The sequence below is a fragment of the Neovison vison genome, chromosome 7 (assembly GCF_020171115.1).
Source record: "Neovison vison isolate M4711 chromosome 7, ASM_NN_V1, whole genome shotgun sequence".
Lineage (NCBI taxonomy): Eukaryota > Metazoa > Chordata > Mammalia > Carnivora > Mustelidae > Neogale > Neogale vison.
Window position 1 is genome coordinate 193,233,054 of NC_058097.1, and position 22,712 is coordinate 193,255,765.

Here is a 22,712-nt window from a genome sequence, read left to right on the forward strand (position 1 = left end):
TCTGTGTATGCAAAATGCTACTAACATACAATGTAATGAGGGAGACGGGGCATGGCATGAGAGGTAAGGCAATACCTGGAAATAAAGTAGATTATGACATTCTCAGGAAGTCAGAAACAAGCCAAACAGATGAAATGTGACACTTAGTTTCATAAACTAACTCTTAACTTTAGTTTTAAATAAGCAGAATATCTAGTAGAAAACAGAAAAGTCACAGTGTGTCACAGACATTACTCTTCACCACAGGCAGAAGTAGCAATAACTTTATAGCATTACCCTTAAATAATTTTTAAGTTTTCGCAGCACCTGGGTGGCCCAGTGCATTAAAGCCTCTGCCCTCAGCTCAGGTCATGGTCCCCGGTCCTGTGATCGAGTCCCACCTTGGGTCTCTGCTCAGCGGGGAGCCTGCTTCCCCCCTCTCTCTCTGCCTGCCTTTCTGACTACTTGTGATCTCTCTCTCTGTGTCAAATAAGGAAATAAAATCTTTAAAAATTTTTTTTTTTAATTTTAAAATTTTAAATGTTTTCTTTTTTATAAATATATTAAAGTATATAGTATAGATAATTTATTTTCTATTAGCCTGGTTTACCCATTGCTGTATTTGGCTGTACCAGCCTATACCCGTACAATTGGGGAAGTATATTCCTCAGCACAAAACTATTGTCTTTGAGTCTAGTTGTGAATGGAATTGGAGCAACATGTCTAAACTCACCCTTGCATGTCTACCAAACCTATGTATTTTATTCAATGAATTAAAGTCAAGAATGAAAACTGTAGTGCTTTCCACTTTTTAACTTTGTTTACATATGTGTGTTCTAAACATAATTATGTTGTTACTTGTATTAGTTTCCTACTGATACTACAACAAATCACCACTGACTCAGTGGCTTGAAACAACAGAAACTTATTATCCCACAGTTCTGAAGGTCAAAATTTCAAAATGAGTCTCACTGGGCTACAACCAAGATGTCAGCAGATTTTGCTCCTTCCTCCAGAGGAGTCTGTTTCTTTTCCTCTTCCAGCTTCTACAGACAACCTTCATCCCTTGCTTGACACACCCTTCCAAACAGTAACCCTATAACTCTGACCTCTACTTGCCACTGCCACATCTCCTTCTGACTAAGACTCTCTTACCTCCCTCTCTTTCTTGGGATTACGTTGGTCCCACCCAGAGAGTCAAGACGAGGCTTCCCAGCTGGAGGTCCTTAACTTAACCACATCAGCAAATCTCTTTGTATGGAAGGCACCACGTTTACAGTTCTGGGCATCTTTGACAGGGTGGGAGACATATTTCTGCCTCAAATATCTATATATATGGTGTGCTTTGTGAAACCAGGCAATCTAAAATTTTGCATGTCTCATTCACTAATACTCAATGGGATGGTCTCAAAAACCTTCCACTAATTGCCCCTCCTAAATTACTTAGCTACAAAGTTTGTCCTAAGTAAACTATACACAAAGCCCTCTTCTAATGAAGGATAAGCAGAAAGTATTTAGTTCAAAGATTCCTAAGTGTATGCACACATACACATGTACTCACATATCACTTGCACACATTTATCAAAAAAAAACAATCAACCAGTCAGGAAAGTGTATCAGCCCAGTACCAGTTTCCCATGAAGTAAGGTATGGAAAATAATTTATATGACAGCTTTAATCTCCAACTGATCAAAGCTCACGCCCTATGAGATGTAAGTCACCTGTACTTCCAGCTTATCACTAACTAACCGCTATTAAGGTTCCATGACATTTGTGTCCCGTGACAACAAAATCCCTCTAGTGGTGAGGGGCAAGAGAAGATGCAAGACACAGCCTTAAAGCAAAGTCTGACAACACCTGAACACTAGGACACACTTCAAACAGCCACAGGACCCCTCCTTCTGCAGCTGCCACAGAAGCAGTAGCTTTGACCTGATTCCATATATAGGGATGCTCTAGGCAGAAAGCATTACAAGTGCGTAAATCTTGTGTGACAGACACTGAATCCTTTCAAGACCATGAAAATAAGAAAAACCACCAAACTTCCCCAAATTCAGCATAGTAAATGCCATTTCGTGAATTTAAACTCCAAAACTTACTGAAGGATTATTTTCACAGCAGTTCATTTTGTTCTGAAGCACCATGATCATATATCCTAATATTTTATTTACATTCCAGGAAATATGTCTGGTATTAATTGTTTCCTACTATATTGATAATCTAAAAGATAACAGAAATTGGTATGATTTTTTTTTAATTAAAAGTTAAATTAAGAGACCATCTTGGTTACTCAGTGCGTTACGCATCAGAATCTTATTTCAGCTCAGATCATGATCTCAGGGTAATGTGTTCAAGCCTGCATCAGATGAAGCACCTAGCACGGAGTCTGCCTGAGATTCTCCCCCTCTCCTGCTGTCCCTCCCCTCGTTCACCCATGAAGTCTCTTTCTCCCAGATAAATAAATAAATAAGTTCTTTAAAAAAGTTAAACTGAGTAATTGTAAGTGTTCTAATACAGATTTTCTTATCCCTTAAGGTCTAGGTAAGTTTAGATTGAGCTGCCATCTCCTTGCAAGTCCGTAAGTCTTCACCAGACATCTACGTGCCATGGGTCTCATCTATCCCTCTGCCTTCCAAATGGCTATTTTCAAAAGCCATCCCCATGGAAATGAAAAAAAACAAATGCTTTCAAGGAAACCATTGAAAAAAAGAACTACAAGCTCTGAAACAGAAAGCACTGTGGGAGGCACTCAGGACTTGCACACAGTAGGGACGGAGATTGGCTGTCCACAGGGAGGGGCTGTGCTTCCAAGAAGAGTCGGGCTACAGCTCAGCTACTTCTTTACAGTTGCCAGGAGGAGGAGAAGTCAGCTAGCCAGGTGCCCAGGAGGAAAAGTAGGATTTGGAGGTCACCTCCACCCATTTGCTATGAGGTGTGTGTCAGTGTTTTTTCACACCAACAACCACTTCAGCAGCATTATCATGTTATAGACATCCAAATAGTAACATTATACTAGAATTAATGTGCATCAGTCTCCGTTATAATGTCTGAACTTCTTTGTTTACATGAATCATAGCACACTTTTTCTTTTTTTCAAATCTTGACAAGTATTTGGATTCTTTTAAAAAATAAAGTATTAAATCAAGGAAAACGATATTAGCTCTATAAAGTTTATCTGATTTAATTATTTGCTGTAGCCTTTACCATTTGTTCCAGCGGTACATATTCATGAGTTGGACGTCCACAATATGAAATGATGTGTACTGATGGTGGGTTGTATGCGGTTCAAAGAAATCTTGGAATAGATCCATCCTTATGTAAATAAATTAAATGTGCTCTATTTATCCAAAAACAGGGCCTCAGGAGATGCATCACAGACATGTTCATTCATGGGTCATTGGGGACCACACACACAAAGTTAATTGTGGTGATGCATGTAGAGTCACAAGTTGGGAAATAACTAAATGCCTCTTACTATGGCAGCAAACCTATAGTAAACGGGGGTAGAGACAGATTATAGCAATTTTATTAAACAGAAGCCATCAGAATATTGTGTATATAGAAAATGAATAAAATTCAAAAACATATAGTTGATTGAGAACCTTGAGGAATCGAAATAAATCATGTAACAACCTATGTGCACACTTCAAAGCATGAGTTATATTCACTTTATAAAGCCATGTTACTTTTTAAAAAATATTTATTTATTTAATTTAGAGTTTAAGAGGGAGAGTATGAGTGGGGGGAGGGGCAGAGGGAGAGGGTGAAAATCTCAAGCAGACTCCCCACTGAGTGTGGAGCCCAATGCAGGGCTCAATCTCTCCACCCTGTGATCATGACCTGAACTGAAACTAAGAGTCAGACACTTAATTGACTGAGCTACACAGGCACCCCATAAAGCTGAATTTCTTATTAAGAACATATATCAACTTTTGTGGAGGAGATACTTGTGTAGGGAAAGGAAACTGATGTAGGAGTGGGAATTAGGATGAGGATGAACACAGGTTGTGGAATTATGTATCATTAACTCAATCCCTTAGGTTAAAAAACTAAATATAAATTACTTTATTTTTTAAAAAGATTATTTATTTATTTATTTATTTGACAGAGAGAGAGAGAGATATCACAAGTAGGCAGAGAGGCAGGCAGAGAGAGAAGGGGAAGCAGGTCCCCCGCTGGGCAGAGAACCCAATGCAGGGCTCCATCCCAGGACCCCAAGATCATGACCTGAGCTGAAGGCAGAGGCTTAACCAACTGAGCCACCCAGGTGCCCCCCCCCTTTTAAGATTTTGCTTATTTATTTGTCAGAGATCACAAGTAGGCAGAGAGGCAGGCAGAGAGAGAGAGGGAAGTAGGTCCCCCACTGAGCAGAGAGCCCCATGTGGGGCTCATTCACAAAACTCTGGGATCATGACCTGGGCCAAAGGCAGAGGCTTTACCCATTGAGCCACCAAGGTGCCCTATAAATTACTTTACATACATATTCTTAATTGTTTATTCCTTCTGAGCTTTTAACACACTATAGGTCATGTGTAAATAGTTTTGTCTTTATCCTCACATATAAAACATGGAAGAACCCATTGTGGAAAATGCTAGAAGTTTATGTAATTGATAGATGATGAAAGTATCTGAGAAATACTCTACTTACATCCAGACATTTAAGTGAATACAGTAAAAACGGTATCTAAGGAAAGCAAGCGAATTGTATATATAAAAACAGGGTGCTTGGGGGGCCCAGTTGCCTAAGTGTCTGCCTTCAACTCACAGGTCATAATCTCAGGGTCCTGAGATGGAACCTGCACGGGACTCCCTTCTCAGTGGGAAGTCTGCTTCTCCCTCTTCCTGTGCCCCTACCCCTACTTCTCTCTCTTTGTCTCTCTCAAATAAATAAAATATTCAAAAAAACTCCTCAGTAGGGAAATCAAAGTTACTCTGAGTAATTAGCAAAGACCAGTGGCATCATTTCTTGCTCTCAGATGCTTTGGGAATAACCAAGAATTGTGTTCACACTCTCAGGGGAGTGTCTCAAAGGGAGAAGATGTTCATAAATTCTTCTGACAGCATTCAGGTCTAGTAATCACACAAAGGAACAAGAAGACAGTCTTCACTTAAGGTGAATAGATGGCATTGATTATATTGATTACTAGATTAGCTGCAGTGATGATTTTGGATCCCTGCCTTCCACTTAAATGACCGATATGAGTATAGTCACCAAAGCCAGACTCCGTACAGTACATCATGCATGTAAATCATCTCTCTTCATAACTAGGTTTTCTGGAGTAATGATGTATGTTTACCACTATGAGTGTGTTCTTTAAAGGTGGTAAGGGACCTCATTTCTATTTGTTATTATTTCTACATTTATATTGAGATTGCAGACAATAAAAAATTGTGAAGGGAGAGTTAGTATTTTCATAAGCTCTACTTACAATCCTCTTCTGTCCTCTTTCCCTCCCAACTTTTAGTAAATGTGCCGTGTTCTCAGTATGACCAACCCAGTATGAGCACTCAGTTGAGGCTGTTTACAAAATGTTATAGAATATTGAGGTGAGGTTGAGTGTTCTCATTTGCATAAGAGGACATCCTTGGACTCCATGCCCATCCCCCAGGTCCTGGCACGCCGCTCTGGAGTTTCTGCTTCCAAACCTGCTAAGAGTCAGGTTTGATGCTCACTTTCCTTGTTTCTTTCCAGGCAGTGCTTGGGTAGAACCGGAGGGAGGAGGCCACACAAATATTCACTCAATTGAGTTTAGAAGAACTCCACAGACTTTTGTAGTATCACAATAAAATGAATGTTGAGATGAAGAGGTTTGCCAAACTGTGAAAACTGCTGTGGGATAGTCCTTTCTTTGGGTATATTTACAGCTTAAGACATCAGGCCTTGTCACTTGTTGGATTGTTACTAATGAATGTTTGTTATTGCTTTACCATAAATATTTTGAATAGATTTTTGGATAGAGAAAATTTTATGAAGTAATTTATCTGTCAAATTAATATTGAATTTTTATTCTATTCTTTTGGAAATTTCTGCTTATTTAAGGGCATCCAGAAGTTCTAGTTGAGCACACAGTTGAAACTTTTATAACACTAATTTGTATAATCCAGGAATATATTTTTCTAATTTGTTTAGGTTTTTTTTTTTTTTTCCCAAAATGTCTTAACTTTTCACCTTTTAAGAGTAGGTACCTGGCAGTTTATATTAGATATTCATTATGGTATTTCTCTTTTATTCTTAATTTTTATAGTTTTTGTCCATACTAAATGGCATTAATTTTTCATCCATTAAAATGCTCCATTTTCTTTCTAATTCAGTTGGATAATGTGATGAATTCTAATTATAGAATTTCCAAAATTCAATCATCCAGATAAATGTGGGATGAATGCAGCGTGGATGTCCTATAATTGTTACACCTTTTTAAATACTGATATAAGTGACATATTAATATTGTTTAGAGGAAATATATTTACTCATGTGTATGTATGTGTGTGTGTGTGTATCATAAATATATGTGAGTTTGTGGGATGCATATATACTGAATATATTGTAGGATTCTTTTATTATCATATCTTTCTTTTTTAAATGATGATTTTGTCTCCCAGAATGAATTATAGTGGGGTTCTCACTTTTTCACTCTGGAATAGTTAGTAAAAAATATGGATAATCTCTTTTTTCATGAAATTTTGGGACACCTGTCTTTAAAAACAATCTGAAGGAGAAAGGAGTTAGAAAAGTAAAGGTCGATAAAGGGCAATCTTTTTTTATTTTATTCACTTTTTATTTGACAAAGAGAGGAAGACAGGGAGAAAGGGAACACAAGCAGGGGGAGTAGGGGAAGGAGAAGCAGGCTTCTCACTGAGCAAGCAGCCAGATGCAGGGCTCAATCCTAGGACCCTCTGGTCATGACTTGAGCTGAAGGCAGACACTTAACAACTGAGCCACCCAGGCGCCCTGATAAAGTGCAATCTTTAAATAAAATGTGGTAGCAGAAAACATTTCATGTACATATGATGAAAGATGAAATAAAGGTGTAAGAACAGTATTCAAATTAATCTTTCATTCATGTACCTCGTGCAACATTATTTGCCAACCTCTAAGATATTTGAGATAGTATCCCCTACTTTAGAGTGGTATTTGTCTGTTGCACTTATAGCAGTATATTGGATGATTTTAAGGAATACATTAAAAAATTCAGTCTAACTTTTACTTGTCTTTAAATGTGGTAGAAAGTACAACTATACCATTAAACACATCATTTCAGAGAATCAGGTCTAAGGTCAAAGCAAATGTGAGAATGTACCAAATTCTTCCTTTTTATATTGAATAACTTGTAGATGCAGGCTTTACTTGGTGTGCAACATATCACAGATAGGAAACTGGGTTAATCATGGTTTACATGGAGGTTGGAACTAAAGTTTGCAAGGGCAAGAGGCAGAGCGTTGTTATTTTTATTATAATTCCTTCTAAAGTATTATATATTTAGCCAATTACAGGCATTTTTTTCCAGTTTATTTATTTTCAGAAAAACAGTATTCATTATTTTTTCACCACACCCAGTGCTCCATGCAAGCCGTGCCCTCTGGTACCCCAACCTCCCACCACCCGCCACTTCAAACCCCTCAGATTGTTTTTCAGAGTCCATAGTCTCTCATGGTTCACCTCCCCTTCCAATTTACCCAAAAGCACATACCCTCCCCAATGTCCATAACCCTACCCCCCTTCTCCCAACCCTCCCTCCCCCCAGCAACCCACAGTTTACAGGCATTTTAAATGCAAAACATTTTTTTAAAAAATCAAGAATTCCAGCTAGCATGTGGCACCAAAGAAAAACAAACAAACAAACAAACAAAGATTGCCCTATTTCTTAGGTTGTAACACTTTTTAAATTTGGTTCCAGGTTCAGTGATGGAGGTGAGTCTTATTTTAAATTAACCCGTCTAAAAAATTAGGTTTATCTTACCCACAATGGCTTTGCATCCTAAAATGTCAACAGACATTATCTCCTGAAACCCAATGACTCTTGTGATGGTTGTTCCCATAGCAATTTTCCTTAACAGCCTGGATGAACAAACAAAACCTAACAGTGCTAACAGAATTCATCCTAATGGGAATCACAGACCGTCCAGAGCTGCAGGCTCCCTTCTTTGGGCTCTTCCTCATCATCTACACGGTCTCAGTGGTGGGCAACCTGGGCATGATCATCCTCACCAACATGGATTCCAGGCTCCAAACACCCATGTACTTCTTTCTCAGACACCTGGCTTTCATTGATCTTGGTTATTCAACTGCTGTGGGACCCAAAATGCTGGTAAATTTTGTAACTAACCAAAATACAATCCCCTACAATTGGTGTGCCACACAGCTGTCTTTCTTCATCTTGTTCATCATCAGTGAGCTTTTCATTCTGTCCGCAATGGCCTATGACCGCTATGTGGCCATCTGTAAGCCTCTGCTCTACACAGTTGTTATGTCACAAAGGGTCTGCTGGGTGCTGGTAGCCATCCCCTATCTCTACAGTGCCTTTCTCTCTCTGACAACCACCATAAAAATATTTATGTCTTCTTTCTGTGGCCATAATGTCATTAGACATTTTTACTGTGATAGTCTTCCCTTGTTAACTTTGCTTTGCTCAAGCTCACGTGATATTGAGTTGATAATACTGATCTTTTCAGCATTCAACTTGGTTTCCTCCCTTGTGATAGTGCTTGTGTCCTACATCCTGATCCTAATGGCCATCCTCAGGATGAATTCTGCAGAGGGCAGGCACAAGGCCTTCTCTACCTGTGGATCCCATCTAACAGTGGTTGTTGTATTATATGCAACACTATTCTTCATGTACGTGCAGCCCAAATCCAGTCATTCCTTCGATACTGATAAAATTGCTTCTGCATTCTACACTTTGATTATACCTATGCTGAATCCCATGATCTATAGCCTGAGAAACAAAGAGGTGAAAGGTGCCCTGCATAGAATATGGAAAAGTCTGCACAGACTGCCTATGTAGGACTCAGCATAGACTCTGTATATAATAAGTCACGTTACAGACCGCTATTTATTATATGACATAGGCCTTTAAGAAGTGTAATGTATAAAAGTAATGGAAACTAGAATGTTTTTCATTTTTCAACTTATAGTTATTCCAGTAGTGATCATCCTTCTGGTATCAATTTTTACTTGTCCTTAAGTATTACCATGAGCAACTGGAGTGCAGACTTCTATTCTCAAATTGCCAATACTTATGTTACAATTTAAGGGTTTAAGGGAAGTCAATACATCTGCCATTAAATAACTTTTTTATTAATTTTATTTATTTATTTGACAGACAGAGATCACAAGTAGGCAGAAAGTTACGTAGAGAGAGAGGAAGGGAAGCAGGTTCCCTGCTGAGCAGAGAGCCCGATGCGGGGCTCGATCCCAGGACCCTGGGATCATGAGCTGTGCCGAAGGCAGAGGCTTTAACCCACTGAGCCACCCAGGCATCCCCATTAAATAGTTTTTTAAGCCTTTCTGGTGTCTTTTTTTAAATATATTTTGTGAACTAAACACCACTTTAAGACCAGTGCCCACCACACTGACATACTGACATAAGATGGCATTTATTGTTTTTTTTTCTGTGTGTGTGTGCTGGGCATATATACACCAATGTGTAGTCAACACTGTCTGTCCTTAGCTGTATCCCTGTTGACACTTTAACTGTATGCCCTTTGATGGGTGGCATTTCAGATTTGTTACATCATGATATATGAACATGTGTAAACATGGGAAAGCAGAATAAAGTTTGATTATTTTCATGTGTCATAAATATGTACATTAAAAGTTCAAAAAACTTCACACTGAAACATTAGAAATAGTAAGTAGATTTTGCAAGATTAGTGGATATAATATCAACATATTAAAGATGAATTATTTTGCTATCCACCAGCAAAAATAGGTAAAGTTGAAATTTTAAACTATCAATTATGCTAGATAAAATCTATAGAATACTTAGGGAACAGTCTAATGAACGATTTGCATGATTTCATTGCTAGACACTGTAACAAACATTACTGAGTTACTGGAGGAGAGATAAATGTTTATATATATACCATGTCATTGGTTAGAAGATATAAATATTGTGATGAGGCCAGTTCTCCATAAATTTTCCTGTAGATTTAATGCACTAACAATCAAAATTTCAATAGCATTTTTTAGTATTAAGCTGATATCAAAAGTTATGTGGAAATGCAAAGGATCTAGATATCCAGGGCAATATCTCAGAAGAAGAAAGACTTCAGAGGACTTCCAATAACAGAAACAATTCCTTTAATGAAGTGAGATTATTTTTATAAAAATATGTCATCAGTGCACATATTTACAGAGAGATCAAGAATATAATAATAAAGTCCAAAATAGAATCACATGTGTAATTCCACGTGTTTTAAAATAATAGCCCTACCACAATGTAGTGGGGAAAATCAGGCTTCTCAATAAACTGACTGCATTCAATTAGGTTCCTATGTAGAACATGAATCTTGGTCTTTTATCCACTACATGCAAACCATAATTGAGATGTGCTATGAATGGAAATGTGAAAGCTGAAACCAAAATTTTGGTAAAGCAAAGTAAAATAACATTTTCATGACTTGGGATCAACAAAGATTCCTTAGACAGGGTACAAGAAATAATAATGCTAATAAAGAAATAGTACCCTCTACAATGAAAATTTCTATTAATAAAAAAATATTGTAAGAAAGCAAAAAAATCCAGAGGGACCACATGTGAAGTACACACACCCTTCAGAGTAATCTGTAAAACAAAACAAAATAAAACAACAAATTGTCTTAACTTCTAGAATGAAGATGATCAACACCGTCAACCTATTGGGAGGGAATGAATAAGTTGGGGGAAGGGCAGGACACCTGAAGGAACACTTCACAAAAGGGTATCAAATCTGCCAAAAATGCATAAATGTGTTCAAAAAAATTATTCATTAAGTGTAAGTGAAGTTTATATACTGTGATACCATTACACATTCAGCAGGGTAGCTAAAATTCAAAATTTGGATAATAATTCAAAGTGTCGATAAGGGTGTGGGAAACTCTAATTCTTGCAACTGTTTCAGGGAGAGTATGTTAATGTAAATACTTTAGAAAAATAAGAGAATAATTACTAAATTTGGTGTGTGCATACTCTATGATGCAGCAATTCCCTTCCTGTTCAATTATGTCCACTGGAGAATAAGTAATAGAATGTTTGTGGCAGATGTAGTCATCATAGGTGTTAAGTGCTTATCAAGGGTGGAATGGGTGAATACGTGATGACATCTTCAAAAAATATATTCTACACAGCAGAGCAAGAAGAAGAGCTAGAAAGAAGAGGAGGAGGACTAGAAGAAGAGACATGCAAATGCCAACAGAAAATAAATTAACATAAATTAACATTATTACTAGTTAAAAGAAAACCTAAAATAGATTTATGATAACATTCAACACCTATTTCCAATAAACTACCTCAGTGACCAGAATAAAAGAAAACAGTATTATAAATGATATCTATAAAAATCCTGTATACTGGGGCAGGGAAAGGACAAATAAGTTGAGGATAAAAGTTTTTAGGGCAGTGACAATATTCTGTATGATACTATAGTGATGGACACATATTATTACACTTAAAAATCTACATAAAACTTTTAATGTCTACTGAAATATTTGAAACTTTACCTCTGAAATTATCCCCAAGTCTAGGAGACCCAGTCTCCCCATTTATGTTATAGGTTTTCCCTTGTGAAATCAGCCCTGCATTCTTGCTTACAAGCAGGACGCCTTAATGTTATTATACGTTCTGAAACAAAATGTGTAACTTATGTTAAGTGCCCATAATAACTCAGCTTAGTTTCATTGTTATTTGTATGAGCTGGTGTAATTTTTGGAGACTACGGTGTCTTTCACTGAATATTAAATTCATTCATCTTCTTTGCCACCCCCCTCCTGTTCTGGAGGAAGAGTTACTTTTATATTTTTCATGAGTCCTTTTTCATTTATGTATATCTGATTATATAGGACTGATAATGTATTCCCTCTTACTATGAAAGTTTCCCTCTCACATTATTTTGATGAACAGAATTCTTAAAATAGTTCATTGAATCATTTTAATTTTATACAAATATTGTTTTATGTGTTTTGTTAAAAATATTCTACTACCACAAAGATGTCCCATTATGTTTTTGCCTAAAGTGTTTACTTGCATTTCACATTTGATCTTTAAATCAAATAGAAATGATTCTAGTAAGATCTGGGTAGGTGTCCAGATTCACTTTTTCTCAAATAAATATACAAATTATCTAAAAGCACTTATTGAAAAATAACTCTTACAAATCAATGAATAGTTGACATGATATACAGGACAATGATGACAAAAGACATGAACAAGTACTTTTCAAAGTAAATATATAAATACTTCTGAAACAAATGAAAGGCTTTTTATTTCATTCAGTACAAGGATAATGCAAATTAAACCACATAGTTACCCTTCACATCATCTATAAGGCTAGAAAGAAAATGATGGAACATACCAAATCTTAATAAGAGTATTAAACAATTATAATAATTTGCACAGCTACTAAGAATGCATACTGTTATAACCACCTGGAAACTCATTTGCTAGTACTTACTAATGTTAAAAATGCATAGCCTATGGCTCAGGTTTTTAGGATAAGAGATACACAGAAATAGAATTATATTCAAGATTAAGTCAGTGTTGCTATAGACACAAAGGGTGTGGGAGTAGCCATTTTTAATTACCATTGTTAAGAAGCTTTTATGTTTATTGGGATATTTTTTATAATCTATAAATGATTCTCTAACCATTCTCTAAATACATGATAAAATCCATTTTTTATTATTTCATAAGGGTCCAAGATGTGAAAAAAGAAAGTTTTATGTTCATCAAAACATCAGGTGAAGTAGAATGTTTACAATATCATTAGCTGTAAAGCCTAAAAGTTGAAAGCAGTTCTAATATTGAACAATAAAATAATGGACAACTAATTTGTGATATATTCATAAAAAGAGTTGTATACAGACATGAAAATGAACATTCTGCAATGACTATAACAGCATATTAACTGAAAAAAAAAAAACAGTCACAAAAATATAGTATGTGTAAGATTTCTTTTATATGAAGTAACAAAAATAAGTGAAAATAATTTATGTTGTTAAAAAACAGAATAATGGGGCGCCTGGGTGGCTCAGTGGGTTAAGCCGCTGCCTTCGGCTCAGGTCATGATCTCAGGGTCCTGGGATCGAGTCCCACATCGGGCTCTTTGCTCAGCAGGGAGCCTGCTTCCCTCTCTCTCTCTCTGCCTGTCTCTCCATCTACTTGTGATTTCTCTCTGTCAAATAAATAAATAAAATCTTTAAAAAAAAAAAAAAAAAACAGAATAATGGTTGTGTGTGTGTGTGTGTGTGTGTGTGTGTGTGTGTATAAGGGGGACAGTTGATTGTAGAAAGGAGAATGAAGGGTCTTCTGGGGTCCTGATAATGTTTTATTCTATTTTTGTTATTGTCATTACTGTATAATTTGGATTCTAATTACACAAAGTGTTACCTTTGTAAAATTTATTTATGATAAATACATTTGTCAATATGCAAACATACTCAATAATAAATTTAAAACACCACCAATAAGGGAAAAATGGCTACACATACATATTTTACCTTGTGAATTTTTAAAAGGATGCAATAAGCGTGATTCAAACATTCCTCCATTATGTTCTCATCCATGAAATCCTAAAAAACCATTGTATTAACAAGAGACAATTACAGGTTGGGAGAAAAATGAAAATATCTTTCCTATAGATACAATGTTTGGATTCCAGATCTCTCCATTAGAGTAGAAAGACTTAACCAGGAGACACTGTGCAGAAAGGTATCTAAGAGAACTTTGTTTGTAGGGGGATATAAATATGTCCTATACAATTAGCAGGTATATCACAGCTTCATTAACCTCCAAGCTTAATTAACTTGTATTCTTTCTCCTCAGGGAGAGCCTCAAAAGAGGAAAGATACACATAACTCCTTCTCACAGGGTTCTGTTAGGAATACACGGGAAAACAAAGAGATTCCTCCTCAGAGGTGAGTGGAATGTACTTGTCTCTGTAACTAACTCAGACCAGTGACTCTTCAGGACCTCGTTAGTGTCTGATACCCCCTCAGTGTTTCAGCAATCTCTTCGAAAATCTGCTTTGGTAACTGAAGTTTCTGAGTGAATACAAGGTTGTAAACATCTTTATTATAAATTTTGGTGAAACCTAGACATTTACTGTGAGGCAACAGTTTGTACTCTTCAGATCTAAAATTGGATTTTCCAGGTTATAATGGCAATTCTATAGTTAACTTCAAATCATTTTTATAGTGGTTGTACCATTTCACATTGCCAACAAGATTACATAGAGGTTCTAATCTCCACACCTTTGTCAGCGTTTATAATTTTCCTTTTTTTTTTTTTTTTTTTTAATATCCATCCTAGGGGTGCGTGGTGGCTTAGCATCTGCCTTCAGCTCAGGTCATGATATAAGGGTCCTGGGGTGGAGTCCAGCATCAGGCTTTCTGCTCAGCGAGGAGTCTGCTTCTCCCTCTGGCTTTCCCCCTGGGGTAGTGTTCCCTCTCTCGCTCACTCTCTCACTCAAATAAATAAATAAAATCCTTAAAAAAAAAATCCTATGGGGTGTATGGTGGTGTCTCATTGTGGTTTTGAATTACATTTTTCTAATGACTAAGGGTGTTGAACCTTTCTTCATGAGTTTATTGACCATTTGTTTATCTTCTGTGAGAAATGTCTGTTCAAGTCTTTAGCCTGTTTTCTAATTTGCACTGTTTGTTTGTTTGTTTGTTTTTTCTGTTGAATTGGAGAATCTTTACATCTTCTATATAACAGAGCTCTATCAGATAAATGATTTGCAACCTTCTCCACTGTGTGGGTCATCTTTTCATCTTCTATAGTGTTCTCTGATGCACAAAAGTCTGTTTTTTAAAAAAATTTTGATTAAATCCATTTGTCTATTTTTACCTGAATTGTTTGTGCTTTTGGTGTCTAAGAAAGCTGTATAGAGCTTAGCTGAGCTGGTAGAGAGAGACTTGAGCTGCCGGGTGTTATACAGTCAAATAAAGCAACAGACCATAAATGCAAGATCTCAGCCTTTAATCACTTACTACAATGTTCTTCTCAGTCATACGTCCTGAAAGTTAGTGATTATTTGTACATTTCTTCCCAGTACAGTTTTCCCAAATGGCCTGTACAGAGACGCACAATCTAATGACATGGAAAGAATTCATTCTAATGGGAATCATAGGATCCCCTGAGCTGCAGGCTCCACTGCTTGGACTCTCCCTCACATTTTACCTCGTCTCAGTGGTGGGTAACCTGAGCTTGATCATGCTCACCAAGATAGCCTCCAGGTTACAAACACCCATGTACTTCCTCCTCCGACACCTGGCTCTCACTGATCTGGGTTATTCAACAGCTGTGGGACCCAAAATGCTAGCAAACTTTGCTGTAGATCAGCCTACCATCTCTAATACCTGGTGTGCTACCCAACTCACCTTCTTTAGTATATTTATTACTAGTGAAATTTTCATTTTGTCAGCAATGGCCTATGACCGTTATGTGGCCATCTGTAACCCTCTGCTCTACACAGTCGTCATGTCACATAGATTATCTCAGTTGCTGGTGGCAATCCCCTATCTATACAGCATCCTTCTGTCTTTGCTGACCATTATAAAAATTTTCCTTTCATCATTTGGTGGCTATCATGTCATCAGGCATTTCTACTCTGATAGTCTACCATTGGTAGATTTGCTTTGCTCAGACACACATGAAATTAGACTGATAATTTTGATCTTTTCGGCTTTTAATTTGGTGTCATCTCTTCTGATAGTCCTTGTGTCCCACATGCTGATTCTTGTTGCCATGCTCAGGATGAACTCTGCAGAGGGCAGGCACAAGGCTTTCTCTACCTGTGGATCCCATCTGACAGTGATAGTCATATTTTATGGTACTCTGTTTTTTATGTATGTGCAGCCCAAACCCAGTCATTCATTTGATACTGATAAAATAGCCTCCTTGTTTTATACTTTGGTTATACCCATGCTGAATCCCATGATCTATAGTTTGAGGGACAAACAGGGGAAAAATGCCCTATGTAGGACCTGCAGAATGTTTGCAAATGTTTTACTTAAAATTCACTGTAAGGCACACTAACACTAAATTATGTATTAGTCAATGTATACTGTAGTTAACCTTGCTGTAGTCTTGTTCTGTTGTTTCCGGGAAGGGGGTGAGCAAGAATCAATGTGTGATAAGCATAGAAATAAAGAAAAATATACATTATTTTCAAAATTCAAATGAGGATAATCACCAACAGATTGCCTCTTCTTTCTCATCCTTCAGATACTAACCTAATTTAGTTTCAGTTCCAGGTCAAGTACTATTCCTACAAGTTCTGGCACTACCCTATTTGTCTGTCTCTTCCACTAAACACTTATTTTTATAAAACCAGAGACTCCATATATTCTTTTTACAACCTTATCTATAACAGTCTAGCATAGTAAAAGTCAAACACAAAGAAGATACCTGATAGATACTATATAAATTAATTAATCAAGGAAATAAACATATACTGTGAAGTTTAATAAAAATCCCTCTATTGGGCTTACAGAAAATAGGCAGCATGAGAAGTGGTCTGTACAGTGGGATGGATTGGATTGAGCTATATGAAAATGGGATAGAGCCAGTAGTCAGGATGCTGGTCACCCTTTAATTAAGGTTATGAGAGAGCATTCTGCAAAGATAGCATTGAAACAAACACTTGAGGAGCTAAGTGGATAGACTCTGGCTACCCATCGGAAGCTTGTTCCATGGGGACCAAACATTGCAGCAGTTCCCATGACTAATGTGCTGAGGAACACCACAGTCAAAGGTGGTGGGAACATATATGTGACTAAGAAATAAAAGAAATATGATGAACTTATAATATAGAATGTGATCTTGTAGGACTTATATAGGCCATTGTAAAACTTGCCTTTTATTCCAAATGATAAAAAAAAAGCCTTTGGAGGATTTTGAGCTAAGGAGTGGTTTGATCTATCTTTGATAAGGGGACAGCTATCACTGCTGTGCAAATAATGGATGGAAAACTCTGAAATGGGAAATTGAAGACACTGAGGGGGTTGATCATGTTACAGTTGAGAGAGAATAGAGGTTTAATCTGGGACAAGTTGAGCCCGAGGATAGAAGTGATTACATTCTTAACACATCTTTAAGGAAATCTCAATATTTCTTCACATTTATGTGGGGTATAAGAAGCATAAAAAGGGAAATTAATTATTTAAAAAGAATGGAAAGACTAGTTCCAAGACTCATCTTAAGATATGTTGAATACTGTTTTCTGCTTTCAATTAAGATGGCCTTAACTTCCCATTAAGATAAGAAAAAAAAAAAAAAGCACCAAACCAAACAAAAACAGAGACAAGAAATATGAAACAAGTGGTCACAACATTGACATCAAGCAACAAATGCCAGTTTCCCTGATAGATAAGGAACAAATCAGGTGAATCCCATGATTGCGCCACTTTCCTGATGAGCTGAAGAAACAAAGTTGAGAGTCCAGAAGTCTATGGTAGTTGAATTTTGTAAGGTAGAGTGCCAGCACTAGAAAAGCTGTGCAAAGAAAGAAGACTGGATCTCTGCAGAGAATCCTCCTGGATTATTGGACAGATTAGTGATCGGGACATGCAAGAAGAAACCATCCAGGTGAAAGAAATAACCATCTAAGATGATGAAAGGCAACAGTATCTGAAGCTCAAACAGAGGTAGAAATTGTGAGAATGTATTGTACAAGGAGTAGAAAACCTCATAGTTTGTGGGGCTTTAGGTAAAGTACTCAAGAAGGTTTTCCTTCAGTAAGAGGAATAATTAGCCCTACTTCTACACTGCTCTGGTCCCACCTAAGAAATTATAAAAGCAATATCCAAAAGGATTGAACTATCTCAAAATAACTATATCCTAGAAGAAAACTGAGGGATTATTGCTAAAATACAAATGTATCCAGTATCCATCAAGAAAAATTCACAATGTGTGAAATACATTCTATAATTATCAGGCATATAAGGAAGCAGGAAGACATGATCTATAATGAATAAAATAACCAATCAATGGAAACTGTTCAAGAATTTGCACATGTTTGAAATATCAAACAAGGACAAAAATGGTTATTATAATTGTATATAATATTTTCAAAAAGATAACTAAAGACATGGAAGGTATTTTAAAAAAGGATTTCAAATATTAGAGAGAAAAAATACCATGTTCAAGGTAAAAGATAAAAGGGATTGTAGGTACAGTAGATTGGACATTACAGAAGCAAAGATTAGTCAGTCTATAGATACAGCAATAAAATATCAAAATGAGACAAAGGGAGTGAAAAGAACCAAAAACATAAAAACAAATAATAATAATCTGTGAGACAGTTTCAACTAACCAAGTATGCATATGACAGGTTTCCCAAAGAAGAATGTCATTAGAATTATTTGAAGAAAATACAGGTGAAAAGTAATCACACATGATGAAAGTTAAAAGACCTCAGATTCAAGAAGATTAACAAACCCCAGATAAAAGGAACATACAGACCTGAAGGCAACTCATCATTACATATCTCAAAGCCAACGATAAATAAAACATTAAGCCATCAAAAAGCAAAGACACTAGACACTTTATAGAAAGAGGAACAAGGAATAACAGATTTATCGTCAGAAGCACTGCAGGTGAGAAGACAGTGGAGCAACATCATTAAAATATCGAAACGAATAATTGTCAGCTGAGAATCTTGCACCCAGAAAAGTATAGTGATGAAAACCGGATTAGTGGTTGACAGGGGTTAAGGACAAGGGAATGAGAGAAGTGAAGAGCAGTTAGGTATGAAGGAACCATAGGTGACCTGTATAGTGATGGAATAAGCCTTTATGTTAATGGTTATGCTGATTATACCCCCTCTACATCTGATTAAAATTGCACATATGCATATATATGTACATATAATTCTTTGCTAACACAAAAGTGAGAGGGTGACCCAAATAGGCAGAGTATTGTGCCAATATTAATTTCATAATTCCCGTGGTAGAATCTGTATTGTACAACACTGATGCAAGTTGTTACTCCTAGTAGAAACTAAGTGAGGTTCAGGAACTCTGGGCTCCTTGGCGCCACATGATTCTATAAGTATTTCAAAATAGTAGAAAGCTAAATTAAACCCAAGCCTCTCTGAGACATTACAGGGTAAATGAGATGGAATGGAAATATTACATAGAGAGATACATATATCCATACATATGTCAAAACTTAGCAAATTTTATACCTCATATATGTGCAGTTTCCTATTTTCAATGATACCTATGTAAGGTGTTTTACTTCATTTCTAAACATGCCAAGAGATCAAACAAAAACCAAGGGAAAAGTCAGTAAAAGAAACATATTTTAACTATTATACAGTTAAGAGAGTGCTGGGCTGGCTCTTGGTTAAGTGACCAGCTCTTTTTTTTTCTTTTTCTTTTTTTTTAATTTATTTTTATTTTTTTTTAATTTTTTCAATTTATTTATTTTCAGAAAAACAGTATTCATTATTTTTTCACCACACCCAGTGCTCCATGCAATCCATGCCCTCTATAATACCCACCACCTGGTACCCCAACCTACCACCCCCCTGCCACTTCAAACCCCTCAGATTGTTTTTCAGAGTCCATAGTCTCCCATGATTCACCTCCCCTTCCAATTTACCCCAACTCCCTTCTCCTCTCTAACACCCCTTGTCCTCCATGATATTTGTTATGCTCCACAAATAAATGAAACCATATGATAATTGACTTTCTCTGCTTGACTTATTTCACTCAGCATAATCTTTTCCAGTCCCGTCCATGTTGCTGCAAAAGTTGGGTATTCATCCTTTCTGATGGAGGCATAATACTCCATAGTGTATATGGACCACATCTTCCTTACCCATTCATCCGTTGAAGGGCATCTTGGTTCTTTCCATAGTTTGGCGACTGTGGCCATTGCTGCTATAAACATTGGGGTACAGATGGCCCTTCTTTTCACGACATCTGTATCCTTGGGGTAAATACCCAGGAGTGCAATTGCAGGGTCATAGGGAAGCTCTATTTTTAATTTCTTGAGGAATCTCCACACTGTTCTCCAAAGAGGCTGCACCAACTTGCATTCCCACCAACGGTGGAAGAGGGTTCCCCTTTCTCCACATCCCCTCCAACACACGTTGTTTCCTGTCTTGCTAATTTTGGCCATTCTACCTAGTGTAAGGTGATATCTCAATGTGGTTTTAATTTGAATCTCCCTGAGGGCTAATGATGATGAACATTTTTTCATGTGTCTGATAGCCATTTGTATGTCTTCATTGCAGAAGTGTCTGTTCATATCTTCTGCCCATTTTTTGATATGTTTGCCTGTTTCATGTGTGTTGAGTTTGAGGAGTTCATTATAGATCCTGGATATCAACCTTTTGTCTGTACTGTCATTTGCAAATATCTTCTCCCATTCCGTGGGTTGCCTCTTTGTTTTTTTTGACTGTTTCCTTTGCTGTGCAGAAGCTTTTGATTTTGATGAAGTCCCAAAAGTTTATTTTTGCTTTTGTTTCCTTTGCCTTTGGAGACATATCTTGAAAGAAGTTGCTGTGGCTGATATCGAAGAGAATACTGCCTATGTTCTCCTCTAGGATTCTGATGGATTCCTGTCTCACGTTGAGGTCTTTCATCCATTTTGAGTTTATCTTTGTGTATGGTGTAAGAGAATGGTCGAGTTTCATTCTTCTACATATAGCTGTCCAGTTTTCCCAGCACCATTTATTGAAGAGACTTTTTTCCACTGTATATTTTTTCCTGTTTTGTCGAAGATTAATTGACCATAGAGTTGAGGGTCCATATCTGGGCTCTCTACTCTGTTCCACTGGTCTATGTGAAGTGACCAGCTCTTGATTGTGGCTGAGATCATGGTCTCGGGGCCATGGGATCAATTCTTGTGTCAGGTTCTACACGAAGCATGGCATCTGATTGAGATTCTCTCTTCCTCTCCTCTGCCCCCTCCCCTGTTCCCTCATTCCCCCTAAATTAATTAATTAATTGATTAAATCATTTTAATAAAATATTGTTCCATTAACAGGAGAGAACATAATTCAGGCACCTGTCATAGATGTGAAGACCCAAGAACCTCCTCTCTATGCTGGTACAAGAGCAACATTTTCCTAGGAACATCGCCAAAGGCAAGGGAAGCAAGGGCAAAAATGAACTATTGGGATTTCATCAAGATCAAAAGCTTTTGCACAGCAAAGGAAACAGTTAACAAAATCAAAAGACAACTGACAGAATGGGAGAAGATATTTGCAAACGACATATCAGATAAAGGACTAGTGTCCAAAATCTATAAAGAACTTAGCAAACTCAACAGCCAAAGAACAAATAATCCAATCAAAAAATGGGCAGAGGACATGAACAGACATTTCTGCAAAGAAGACATCCAGATGGCCAACAGACACATGAAAAAGTGCTCCATATCACTCCGCATCAGGGAAATACAAATCAAAACCACAATGAGATATCACCTCACACCAGTCAGAATGGCTAAAATCAACAGGTCAGGATATGACTGATGCTGGCGAGGATGCGGAGAAAGGGGAACCCTCCTACACTGTTGGTGGGAATGCAAGCTGGTGCAACCACTCTGGAAAACAGCATGGAGGTTCCTCAAAATGTTGAGAATAGAACTGCCCTATGACCCAGCAATTGCACTACTGGGTATTTACCCTAAAGATACAAACGTAGTGATCCAAAGGGGCACGTGCACCCGAATGTTTATAGCAGCAATGTCCACAATAGCCAAACTATGGAAAGAACCTAGATGTTCATCAACAGATGAATTGATAAAGAAGATGTGGTATATATACACAATGGAATACTATGCAGCCATCAAAAGAAATGAAATCTTGCCATTTGCAACAACATGGATGGAACTAGAGCGTATCATGCTTAGCGAAATAAGTCAAGCGGAGAAAGACAACTATCATATGATCTCCCTGATATGAGGAAGTGGTGATGCAACATGGGGGCTTAAGTGGGTAGGAGAAGAATAAATGAAACAAGATGGGATTGGGAGGGAGACAAACCATAAATGACTCTTAATCTCACAAAACAAACTGTGGGTTGCTGGGGGGAGGGGGGTTAGGAGAAGGGGGTGGGGTTATGGACATTGGGGAGAGTATGTGCTTTGGTGAGTGCTGTGAAGTGTGTAAACCTGGCGATTCACAGACCTGTATCCCTGGGGATAAAAATATATATTTATAAAAAATAAAAAAATTTATTATAAAAAAAATTGAATAAAATGTGCTTCAAAATGAAAAAAAAAAGAAAGGAAGTATGATATTATTATAATATTATTCAGATCTCTTACATTTTATATTTTAATTATCTAACTCAACTGATTAAAAAAAATTAGTGCCATGTGATAAAGTTTTCCTTTCATAATTTTTGTAAATTTTTCTTTTATCTCTTAAGTTTTTTATCATGAATTATACAATATAAAAAATGTTGCTCTATATTTTATTTTGGTGAATATTACATATCTTCAATAAAAAAATGGAACTCAAAAAAAAAAAAAGAGGATATCAGTACCGGTACAACCAATCTGGAATAGTTAACAAAAT

At 36.9% G+C, this 22,712-nt stretch overlaps 2 protein-coding genes across 2 annotated transcripts; both read left to right on the forward strand.

The window, feature by feature from the left end:
* Positions 1–8,039: 8,039 nt before the first annotated feature.
* LOC122914437 (olfactory receptor 8K3-like) lies at positions 8,040–8,981 on the forward strand. The gene has a single exon (XM_044261051.1). It carries the CDS (start codon positions 8,040–8,042, stop codon positions 8,979–8,981), a length of 942 nt encoding a protein of 313 aa, XP_044116986.1.
* Positions 8,982–15,241: 6,260 nt separating this feature from the next.
* On the forward strand, positions 15,242–16,213 carry LOC122913657 (olfactory receptor 8K3-like). Its single transcript, XM_044260306.1, has one exon. The coding sequence runs from the start codon at positions 15,242–15,244 to the stop codon at positions 16,211–16,213; it is 972 nt and encodes a 323-aa protein (XP_044116241.1).
* The last annotated feature ends 6,499 nt before the right edge of the window (positions 16,214–22,712 follow it).

Coding starts and splice junctions, on each gene's coding strand:
- LOC122914437 (XM_044261051.1), top strand. CDS start 8,040: ATGAACAAACAAAACCTAACAGTGCTAACAGAATTCATCCTAATGGGA.
- LOC122913657 (XM_044260306.1), top strand. CDS start 15,242: ATGGCCTGTACAGAGACGCACAATCTAATGACATGGAAAGAATTCATT.